The sequence below is a fragment of the Corvus brachyrhynchos genome, unplaced genomic scaffold (genome assembly GCF_000691975.1).
Source record: "Corvus brachyrhynchos isolate BGI_N302 unplaced genomic scaffold, ASM69197v1 scaffold523, whole genome shotgun sequence".
Taxonomy (NCBI): domain Eukaryota; kingdom Metazoa; phylum Chordata; class Aves; order Passeriformes; family Corvidae; genus Corvus; species Corvus brachyrhynchos.
In genome coordinates this window covers 1,371,679-1,383,570 of record NW_008237265.1, presented here as the reverse complement: position 1 = coordinate 1,383,570, position 11,892 = coordinate 1,371,679, and the positions used below count along the sequence as shown (strand labels likewise).

The 11,892-nt window shown below is 42.0% G+C and overlaps 1 protein-coding gene across 1 annotated transcript in view; it reads right to left on the bottom strand.

Moving 5' to 3' along the window:
• The window catches only part of LRP6 (LDL receptor related protein 6), a 100,183-nt gene that overhangs the window by 11,284 nt on the left and 77,007 nt on the right, over positions 1-11,892 (bottom strand). The window contains exons 10-14 of the mRNA XM_008630833.2: positions 11,379-11,563; positions 9,335-9,661; positions 5,836-6,038; positions 2,833-3,044; positions 2,467-2,657 (exon numbers count right to left, since the gene is read on the bottom strand). Of these exons, the coding sequence (XP_008629055.2) occupies positions 2,467-2,657; positions 2,833-3,044; positions 5,836-6,038; positions 9,335-9,661; positions 11,379-11,563 (1,118 nt within the window). The remainder of the gene's footprint in view (positions 1-2,466; positions 2,658-2,832; positions 3,045-5,835; positions 6,039-9,334; positions 9,662-11,378; positions 11,564-11,892) is intronic.

Below are 11,892 nucleotides of genomic sequence, written 5' to 3'. Positions count from 1 at the left end.
GGGAAAAGGTAAGAAACAGAAACCTGCACCTTGCCGAATAACGTTAAGCTGGGAATAGGGCAAAATGCAAAGATGACAGGAAGGAATACAAAACCTAAGACCTTCACCTACCCCAGTGGAGTCTGCACATGCTCTGCCATGCCCACATCAATCAGCATGGCACTTTGCCGTATGTTCCTAAAGCTCTGATGCTTAATAGTTTCACTCCCTTAATGTCTTAATCTTTCTTTTAAATATTTGTGACCAAGTGTGACTGACTATTTCTGACTAAACTGAGACACTAAAATCCCTTCTCCCATAAACCAGCAATGAAACCTGAAGCTGACTCATCAGGGTGCTAGTCTCCTTTATTGGCAATGTCAGATGAAAGGGAGACATAATTAAGAGGAGTTTTGTCTCCTGGCATCACCATCCCCTTTCCAGCAATACCTTTTACAAAAACACTTAAAACCAACCAAATAAATACAAAAATCAGGACACACCCATAGCTCATTCTGTTTCCAAATAAAAATGACTTAATTCCAGAATCAATAGACATTTCCAAATCACACTAATTATTCTGGAATAGAAGAACTAATTTCCAAATAGTTTCCATGGTAGGGAGCTAATTCCAGTCATCTTTTCATAAACAACCCCTTAATCATGTGAAGAATCTGGTTAACTTCAATAGATCTCCCATTTGGGCAGAATAACCAAGTCCTAACTGCATGCCTGAAGGACAGGGAGGAAAAGAAGGACTACATCACACAAAAGGCATTCTAGCTGTCCTTGTCTTTATGGGTACTGGCATCTACAGAATTAACAGAGCAAGAGACTGAATGTTTTTAAGAAACTAACATGCAGAAAAATTACTCTGCTGGTCAAAAGAGCTTATTAATCAGCATTCCTAAGCACAGGAATGCATCTCAGCAGTTAGCAATTTATTGTGGTGATTATAGCACTCTATTTGTGGTGCAAATGCCAAAAAGCAAGAGAGGTTTTGGAACGGTTATTCTTCATGCTCTTCAAAATGTGGTGAGCTTTTACTACACAACATTGGTGATCCAACAGCCACATCTTTAAGGAAAAAAAAAAGCAGAATCACTAAACCTAGACTGAGTTAGAATTTAGACCCATCTCCTTCTCTGGTGTCCTAATTTCAGGAAGATAACAGACAAAGAGAGAAATAAAGCACGTGTAATATTCTCCTGCCTCTTACTCTACTCATGCAAACCCTCGATCTGGGACAACTTGGAATGTACCAAGTAACACCACAGCACTTCTTTTTTGTTCTTTAATAATTCACTAAGTCAGGTTATGTCTTGCATTTTGAAACAATAAACAATCAGGATATCACAGTTCATTAGTGATCCTGAATCCTCCAGTGACACACCACTGAAAAAAATTACTGTCTTTCTGAGCTTTAATTCCAACCATCTAGGAAAAACATTTTCCAAAACAAAAGCTTATTCTAGGAACTTAACAAAAGGCTGAAAATCAGAGTGGTGTCAATAGGGTTACATGCTGCTACTTTGAATGAAGGTACCATGTCATAAGTGGAAGACATTACCACAAACATTAGTGCAAATTGTCATAACTCTTGTTAAGTATTCAACTCTCACTTCCAGCAACAACATCCAGCCCAGTCTGTATCACGAATTAGTACTGATGCTACAAGAGGCAGCTGAGCTGATCCAGCAGTTTGATGGATCATGCTAGTACATGAAAGACATTTGCCTTTCTCACACAATCTGGACCATATGATTTTACCCTCTTCTCTTGCTCCCCTTCTGGTTGCTTGCTGGACTCTTTCCTGAACCAATTCAGCTTTCCAAGCCAACAGAACACTATTCTCTATTTGTCTTCTTCTGTATAATCTTCTTAGGTTATTGTTAAGTGGGCTAAATCAACTCATAGAGGAGGTCAGACAAGCAGCATAACCAATCTCAGGGAGCAGGCAAAGAGAATCCCATATCTGGAAGAGTGAGTTTTTTGTCTTCTGAGGACAGAAAGAGGTTAGATCTGCTCTATCCTTCTCACATCTTTTCACCCCAAATGACAGGTACATAAGTAACCTGGACACCTGCTGCTTTAACTCTGCAGGAGACATTTTTCCACTAACAGGGAACTTTCCTCTGATTGACAGATTACTGCACCAAAAGCAATGCCTTTAAAAACAACCCTTTCTCTCCTCTTTTCAAAACTGCTGCAATTTATTTGTCAACTAACTTTGGGAAACCACACGAAGGTTTTGCAGTGAGAAACTGAAGTAAATAGCATGTGTAGCAATTAATAATGCAAATCACAGAGTCATGAAACTGTAAAGACGCTGCATGAATCATGCACATTCCCTGGCTGGGAATTCAGGGAGAGATTAGAATCATAGTACAGACTGTTTATAGTAGGAAGGAAAAGATGACACCTTTCTCTGCATTCCCCCACACCCACACCACACAAATGAATCACTGAATTAAGGTGCTACTCTACCTGAAAGGTCACTGCTTTCAATTCTGCGCAGATCTGAGTCAGCCCAGAACAACTTGCCCAGCTGGCTGTCAATGGCTAAGGCGATGGGCTTGCTCAAACCACTGAAAAAAAGGACTTCTCGCTCAGTTCCATCCAATGCTGCTCTCTCAATTTTAGGAGACCTCTCCTGGAGGTTGGTGAAATACATGTATCTGGAACAGGAATGATTAGAGGAAAAAAATTTATTTGATCTTTCCACATTTTTGCTATAATCCAAGACATCTTAACAAATGTCAAAGTTGTTTTTCATTCTGACAAACAGAAAACAAGCTGCAGCAAGAAAACAACTTGATTCTTAAAACCTTGGGCCTGAATTTCCCCACATACCCTTTCTCTGGATTCACCACAATGGCTCTGGGCCTATCCTGATCCCCCTTGAGCACCACTCCCATGGGTCTCCCATCCAGGCGTGTCACGTTGATGACGTTGGTAGCCTCACAGGTCCAGTAGATGTAGCGGCTGTAGATGTCAATGCTCAGGTCGTAGGGCTGCATATCCAGGTTCTGATTGGGAACTGGACTTGTCACAACAGTGAGGCTCTGCAAAGGAAAGAGAAACAACACACAGCAGAAGATTTAATCTTAATCTAATGTGAATAACTTTATTTGATATGGATGCACCATGTCTAACTACTGCTTAGAAAAAGGAGACAGCCAAAATATTACCACGAAGTAAGGAAAGACCCTGGTTCTGTTGCCACACCAACACCTTTGATAAGATAGAGACACTTAGTCCTGATGGTTTGCGGTAATGGCAATCACACAAGCTGACTGCAGCTCCTAAGACTTTGCAAGTTTGACCAGCAAGTCCAAATTGTCTCTGTGTTGAAGGTCCAGGGTCAGCTTCTGTATTTCCTCTACTTTTTTGACAACTCAAGAGTTCAGTTTGGACAGACGTAAATGCAGCACATTTAACACTCTACAACAGAAATGTACCACCACTAATTCCCAAAGCTGCAGCTGAGCAGAGAATAAAACAAAGTGAAGCCAGACAGCACTTGAAATGCTTGTCTCATTCTTCTCCACCATTGCTGCCATCTCACTTGGAGGACATGAGGGTGGATAATAAATGGGAAGGCAGCTCTGCCAAAGATGGAAAGGACATCAGCTAGTGTACAACACTGACTTCAGAACATTTCTGGCTAACACCTTACTAGTTCAAGGTCTTGCCTTCTACTGGTCTAGACTTCTGGAATTGACATGACTTTTTCTTCTTTTTTAATTATTATTACCTTTAGAAAGAACCTCATCAACATCTTTCATGAACTTTTCTAAAATTCTGAAGAGGATTAATAAATCATTAAACATGGCCTACATAAATGTTTTCGAAGACATGCTTATGAGGTGAGCAGCCTCTACCCTCTCATCCCCAGATTAAACTTCACCAGAAAATTTGCCTAACTTTATTTGGCTTGTCACCTCTATAAAGTGGTGTGCCTGTAAGTCTTATATTTGTTTATTCTGCTGAAGCTGGCAAAAACATGGTGACTTTGACTAGTTTAGGATATTATTTAGATATTTCAAAATTAAAAGCACTGCGAAATTAAGAGTTAAGGCTGAAGGGCATACAGCAGGATCCAACTACCACCACACCCACCACCAAAAACCACACTCTTAAAATTCAGCTGAATATAGCATCTCTCTTGTGTTGTGTTGCTCATCTTAAGTCTCTTGCTCCTCCCACATTCAAAAAATCAGGAAGAAAAGATCTATTTTAAAATGCAAAATTTAATAAGAAGTCACTGGGCCCACTTAACCTCACTAAACCTGCATATTGGGTTTGTACGGCCAGGTTTTGGGTGGGGGGCTACAGAGGTGGGTTCTCTAAGAAGCTGCTGGAAGCTTCCCCCATGCCCAGCAGAGCCAATGCCTCCAAATCCAGGATGGCCCCACTACCGGCCAAGGCTGGGCCAATCAGGGATGGTGGTAACACCTCTCTGATAATGTATTCAAGAGGAAAAAAAAGTTATTGGGCAGAAGCAATTGCAGTCAGAGAAGAGTGGAGTGAGAATATGTGAGGGGAACAGCCCTGCAGACACCAAAGGCAGTGAGGAAGGAGGTGTAGGAGCTGCTCCAGAATTCTCCTGTGTCCCTATAGCATGTGGAGGAGCCCTTGCTGGAGCAGCAGGATGCCCAAAGGAGGCTGTGACCCCATGCACGGGAAACCCATGGAAGGAGGAGCGCACACTGGAGCAGGTCTCCTGGCAGGACTTGTGACCCTGTGGGGGACCCAGGCTGCAGCAGCCTGTTCCCGAGGGACTGCACCCCATGGGAGGGACCCACACCGGAGCAGTTCATGAAGAAATGTAGCCTGTGGGAAGGACTCACATTGGAGGGAGAAATTAATGGAAACCTGTCTCCTGTGGGAGTGACCCCACACTGTAACAGGGAAAAGACTCCTCTCCATGAGGAGGAAACAGGGGCAGAACAAGGTGTGATGAACAGACTGTAACCATTCCAATCTCCCTGTGATGCTGGCAGGGAGGACGGAGAGAACTGGGAATAAAGTTAAGCTTGGGAAGAAGGGAGGGGTTGTGGGAAGGTGTTTTCAAAATTTTAGATCTCACTGTCTTACTCTGAGTTGGATTGGTAATAAACTCAGTTAATTTCTCTAAGTTGAGTCTGTTTTGCCCATGAGTGATCTCTCCCTGTCCTTATCCCAACTCATGAGCTTTTTGCTGTATCTTCTCTCCCCTGTGCAACTGAGGTGAGTGACAGGGTGGTTTTGGTGGGTGTCTGGCCTCCAGCCAGGGTTGAACCACCACAGCCTGTACTACCTTTTGCCTTCTACCCTACTCTACTTTTTCTGTATTCCCCAGTCAAATACATTTTCCCAAGCCTGCTACATCTTTTACAGGTTCAACCTCCTCACTCTGTGCCCCAGTGGTTTACAACAACTCTCTTCCTATCTGCTTAAGAACCTGGGAGGCTCCAGACACAGCCGTGTGCTCACATAGTTCCAGCCTCCGTGTTTCAGAGGATCTACCCCGGCACCCTGCTCATGTCCCCCATTTTTCCCAAGAGCCATCCCTTCCACGTTTCATATCTCAAATAAGGGCTTCCAACAGCTCCCTGACAAAAGACAGTGTTAAGCAAATAATGTGCTGGGAACAACAGTATCTTCAAGTTGGCCTTGGTTTGCCATGTTTTATTTATTGCTGCACCTCCCAGATTTACTGACTGAGGACTCCAGAAAACTCCAGATGCCACTTGTTTTGCCAAGGGTCAGTAACCTATGGGGAAGTCTGTGCATCAAAACTATCCACATACAATCAGTCACTGTTTGGCACAAGCATGCCAAACGTTCAGCAGTTCCATCCCCTCAGGATACCTGGCTGCCATCTTCCTGTGCCTTGCGGATGATGTTCTGCCGAGAGTCGATCCAGTACAGCTGCTTATCCAGGGGGTCGTAATCAATGGCTCGGACATTGCGGAGACTGTGGATGGGGAGTATGATATCTGGGCTCTGCTGCTCATCTATCACCATGCGATTAATCGCGTTCTTCTGACTGAACAACAGAAAGGTGGTAGGAGCTGGATGGGTTAAAAAAAGAAAAGGGGTTGAAAGGGTTACATGTGGCAATAACATTGGGCATTTTTATGTTTAAGAATAACAACTATAATCCGTAACAGACATTTATTACATTCCCTTTTTCCCCTCTTCCTTTGCCAAAACCAAACAAAAAATCAAACCAAAACATAAAAATCCCAACCTCTGATGAGTATGAAAAGCCTTTCAAATGACCTCTTTTTCTATAAAGGTCTGGATGTGACAGGAAAAGATAAGATTTTTTATGTGGTGGGACTAGTGAATGCAAATAATTCTGTCAAAAGCATCTCAAAGAAGAATTGTCAATTATGCCTCTCAAAGAAATGTCCATTTTCTTTCTGAAGGGGTCTCAGGGAAATGCAGCTCCACTATTTTGAAGTTGAACCCTTCGCTAGGTGCACTTCTACTTGCAGAGGAAGGTGAGAAAAAGCCAGCACTGGTTCCTTATTTAGATGTTTCAGGGAAAAGAGACTGACAGTGGTTCAGTCCTGTTCCCACAAACCGTCTTTCTGCCTGTACTGGAATGAAGCAACTAATTCACATGAAAAATTCTTAACTGTGTGCGAGGCTGTGTTTTTGGAGAAAAATGTATTTGCTCTTCTCAAATCTATATATCTTTACTATTTCTAGCTGGTTACCTGGAAATGACAACCTGAAATGAGAAAAATAAATCTGATATTCTGCCCAGCAAGAATTTCCTGGACAAATGTTTTTTTAATTAGAAATACCTTCAAACAGCAGAAAGTAAGATTTCTTCACCCCATACAGCTGTAGTTTACCAGCTGTAACTTACAGTAAGTGCACAAAGCATTTAATACATCACTGAAAAAAAAATTATCTCTGTATTACATAACTGGGTCAGAAATCAGAGAAGGTAGTGAAAGCATTTTCCTTTTTCAGAGGGTTCTTTTCAATAATGCTCTACCTGAAGCCACTGCTGTGCAAGATGGCACAAGAGCCAATTGCCAGAAATGCAGCTTGAAGCCTCCCTGAAGTTTGTACAATCAATTCTCTACAGCCCAAGTCTGAAGAGAGATTAGCAGTGGGACACTGCACTCATTTCCCAGCCTGTAAAACAGGTAAGGCAGCATCTGGGAAAGGGGAGGAAGCAAAAGTCTCCTAGAGAACATCATCACCTTGCTTTGTTATTTTAGCATACACTTTGAACAGCTATTCTGACTGCTGGAAAAAGAAAAAGTCAGGGAGGAGTTTCCTTGGAAACCAACACTCAGTCCTCACATCCTATAACAATCAGGCCTAATTGCAAGGTATTTTTGCTTTCTGAAAAACCTGTATTTTCCCTCCAAGCATTTCTCCAATAATTTAAGCTGCCTTCTACTTAGCTCTGAATTGTAGAAGAAAGCACAAAAACAATAAAGCGAAGACAAGTTTATATGAATGTGTACAGCAAAATAATGGATTCAGAAACATCAGAATGCTTACCAAGAATTTATGATAGAAATGGAAAGGGAAAAAAATTAAGGTAGAAGTGCAGGTAAACATATAAGCACCTAAAATTATTTCTACTTTTCCCCAAAGACACCCAAGACTTCCTGGCTTTACAACTTGGAATTGATGGCTCATTATGAAAAGCAACAGCAGAATTTCTCCCCTTGAGACTCCCCATCTCTGAAACAGTACCAATTTCAGAAATCCCTTTCCAGTTTTCATCATTCTCCTTCCCAACAGTCACATATTTTAACTGTATTTTTGGCAGCAGGCAAATGGAGTGCAATGAGTATGTCTCCTGTGTAACCCTGCCTTCCAAATTCATGACACGTGGTAGGTCTCAAGAGATCTCACCAGAGCAGTACATCCTTCCCATAATTAAAAGAACCTATGCATGCATGAGCAGGGTATTCCAGAAGGGAGGACCTCTAGACAGGGCTTGGACTAATAATGTTCAGGAGGTACATAAGCAAGTAATACAGGCAAAAGAAAGTTACAACAATTCATGCTCCAATTATAGTGTCCAAAAAAAAAGAATTAAATTATATGCAGAGAGGCCTCAATCTCCAGTTACATACAAATGAGAAGCTGGAAAGTTCCCAGGTTTGAGTATGGCAGAGGAAAACTCCTAATACCACACAAAGAGTCCTGAACTGTACCAAGCGGAAATGGCTCTATTTGCTCACAACCTATTTCCTATATTTTGCTCCATGCTCTGTTTCCAGGAGCATTTTCACAAGAAAAACATGAACTTTGATCATTCTGCTACTTTTTCTCCACTGGAAGTCAAATTCCTCCACCTAGGAAATCACAGTCACTATCAGAGAGGTTCCAGCCGTGCCTCTAACTTGCACAAACACATGAGAGCACCAGGGTGGAAGAACCCAGCTGTCATGCAAAGGGCCATTGTAATAAAAAAGGAGAGAAGTGCAGAACATGTGGGGAGTAGAAAAGCACAGTTTTTTGAAAAGCATGGTTTTCAAAAAATGCCATGAGGTGGCATTTGTGGAACAATCTGCTCAGCTTTTGGCTTCAAGACAACAGCTGGATGTCTCTACTCATGCATAATGTGGATGAGATACAATCTGCCTCTCTCTACCATGAATCTCTTTACCCACGGTGAATGACACCAGTGGAAATCAGTCATCCAGAGCTGCTGCCAAATTATGAGAGCTTCACTGGCAGCCAGTTATTGAGAGATGGATAAATTATTTGGTTAGAAACTAATTACACACAGCCTGAGGGGCCTTGAGGTTTGTATTCTGCACAACAATAAAGAAAAATGGCTGCACTGAGATCAAGAACCAGACTGCTGGGAAGGCCACGGAGCCCAGCCCACCCTCACTGAGGAAAAGCACTTGTAGAGGTCTGAGACTGGCCCACCTCAGCATCTCATCAGCCAGCAAACACAGCTATTACAGAATGAAATCCTGACCAGCTAAAAGCTGCACAAAGTCCAGAATGCCGATTAAAGTATCACATATCATTTATGTCAGGCAAAACTAGAACTATATAAGCAGATAAATAAACAAGCAAGCAAGCACTTGAAGAGGGTCTGACACAGAACCAAAACATTTTTAGCCTTCATGTTTACACAGATGTAGCTGAGCCACTGGAAAAGTTCACTAACAGCCATTCCTCTTATGTAATTGTGATGCTGTTAAGTTGCAACACTATTTTTTTTTTTTCCTTTTTGCTTTCAACATCCTATGTTGTCTTAAAACTCAGTAAGATTTTACTACTGGAAAACTGTAAAACTCTTCTCCAAGTACAATGCTTGCATCGGTTACTAAACACATCCTGCATTTCCTTTGCATTCCTTATGGCTTACCACTGCAGGTCCTGTTGTCGGAGTTCAAGGAATAATGAGCTGGGCAGCCACAGACAAACCCTCCCACGGGGACTGCCAGGCACAGGTGAGAGCAGTGACCATTGCTGGAGGCACACTCGTTCCAGCCCGCCTGCCTGGAGGAGTGGAATACCAGGATGTCCATAACGTAATCCAAGTGCCCCTGGATGATGGTTCGGTTCTGGCCACTGGTCTTGTTGGCTCGCTCGATGCTGCGCCGGCTCCAGTCTGTCCAGTAAATGTAATCCTGGTACTGGGTCAGGCCAAAGGGGTGAGGCAAATCATCAGCTATGATCTCACGGTCAAGGCCTGTGTCCAAAGGGAAGGGTGAGAAAAAGCAGAGTTATATGGGCACATGCAATATGCTGTTGAACATGTCCCCTGCCCAGAAAGGTTACCACACAATTACTTTAAAATTACTATTTCATCATTACAAGAGTAAATTACAAAGTAATGTACAGTAGTCAAAAGGAATCTCAGAGCCTATCACAGAAATGTGCTAATCCTGCTTGCCATTCACAGAAAAAAATGTAGCTTACTGAAGAAAAGTTTCAATTCCGAAAATTATCAGGGTTCTCAGAAAGATTCTGTCCTTTCCCTCCTCCCCAAAACGGACAGGATTACTCTCAATTTAATGCAGGATGCTGATACTGTATTTCCAGTTCAGCATCTCTTTTACCACACTTTTCCCACTGCTTACAAAAAGAAAATTGTTATGAGCTTAATGAAATTCTGCATTGCATTATGAGAAAAATTAAATATACAAGGCTAAACTAACCTGTCTCTGGAACGTCACAACAGGAAAGAGCAGCCAGAAAGCCAGGATAGGAAACAGCTAATTGTGTATACCATGGAAATGTTAAGAGATCTTAAGGAGCAGGACACGGCAGGGGGAAATTATTTCAACTGTGTTTTATCAACCACTTCATTACCATGGCACCTCCTGCTGTGTAGTCACACAAAATGAACAGCAGATTATGAAGCAAGAAGTTATTCCCTCTTTGCACAGAGAAGTCAAGGATGCACAACCCCACACTCTGCTGTCACCAGCTGCAGACACAAGGAAAAGGAAGCTCTAATGCTGTGTCCAGTCCCACATTTCACAGGGAAACATGGAGCAGGCCTCCACAACACACCAAAATACATGAGAAGCTGAAGAAAAATAGCTTTACTATCACACGTAATTCCCATAATTGCATTTTCCTGTTTTGATCTTTTTCTAGCTTTGTTCCACTACTGCAAGCATACTGTTTAAAGCAGACTAACTCCTTTAGCCTTAAATACTGGCTAATTATTAATGCTTAAATACTGGCTGTTGTTCATGATAACCCGAATAATTTAACATACAACAAGGCAGTTCACTCCTGTGGGTGCTGAGAAGTTAAAACAAGATACTGTTCAAATCTGAGAGGGCCTTAGTCCTCCACACAGTACTCTAGGACAGTGAAAGAATAAAATATTCCACCTCCATTATAAGCTGCAATGACCAGTTTATAAAATCATTACAGACCCCAGCACTAGAGAACTCTCCTGCTGATAAGTACTACCCAGGAAAAGGTCCTTAACATGCAGAATACAGGGGGGAAAAAATGCCTGAGGACACTAACAAAGATTTAAAACCAAACTGTATTAAATTACATGTTGAATAAGCTGTTGTTATCCTATTGTTGGCTTTCTTTCTACCTTTATTATGTATTTTCTAGTGCTCTTCAGAGTAGCAAAACAAGATCCTCCAAAACACTGTAAGTTGACATCTTTGTCCTACATATAACTGGAAATATGTACACCTTGTGTAATTTTAACTTTCTGAGCAACCCAATCACCTACAAGAAAATCGAGGCCTTGCTAACCATAGTGTTATATAAACATGAATTACAGAAGCAAACATTAAAGGTGTGAGAGGTTGGAAAATTTTATTTTTGTCTTATGATGTGTATCTTTGCATTATTTAAGCAACAATTTGCCACGAGGGAGCTGCAAAAAGCAGCACTGCCCTCAGGAGGCTGCCCAGGGCTTTGGGGCTCACCCAACATGTTGGAGGACTCTATCAGGTTGGTGTCCAGGTCGGTCCAGTACAGCCGCCTCTTGGCATAGTCAATGGTCAGGCCATTAGCACGTCCCACATTTGGGACCAGCGTGGTCCTCTCACTGCCATCCATTGCAGCTCTGTCAATCTTCGGCTTGCCACCCCACTCAGTCCAGTACATGAACCTGATTAAAAGAACAGAAGAAAGAAAAATAGTTGCATCAATCCAAGAGAACTCAAGAAGAAATACAAAACAAAAATCCTTAGAAAGAATAAGAGAAAAAGAAGAGCTGTAAATTCAAGCATTTATTAATCCCCATTATGCTAAATGTATTTTTTTTCCAAAGTACAGGCAAGGAAGTGAGTCAAATTTCCTCAAAATGCTTCCAACATTATTTTTTTCTACTTGGACACAGATTTTCATCAGCAAGTTCTGTGTGACAGCACTTCACTAGTAACTAATCCATGCATGTCATTTAAGAGGCAGAGGTTGGCAGTTGGACACCTTCATTTA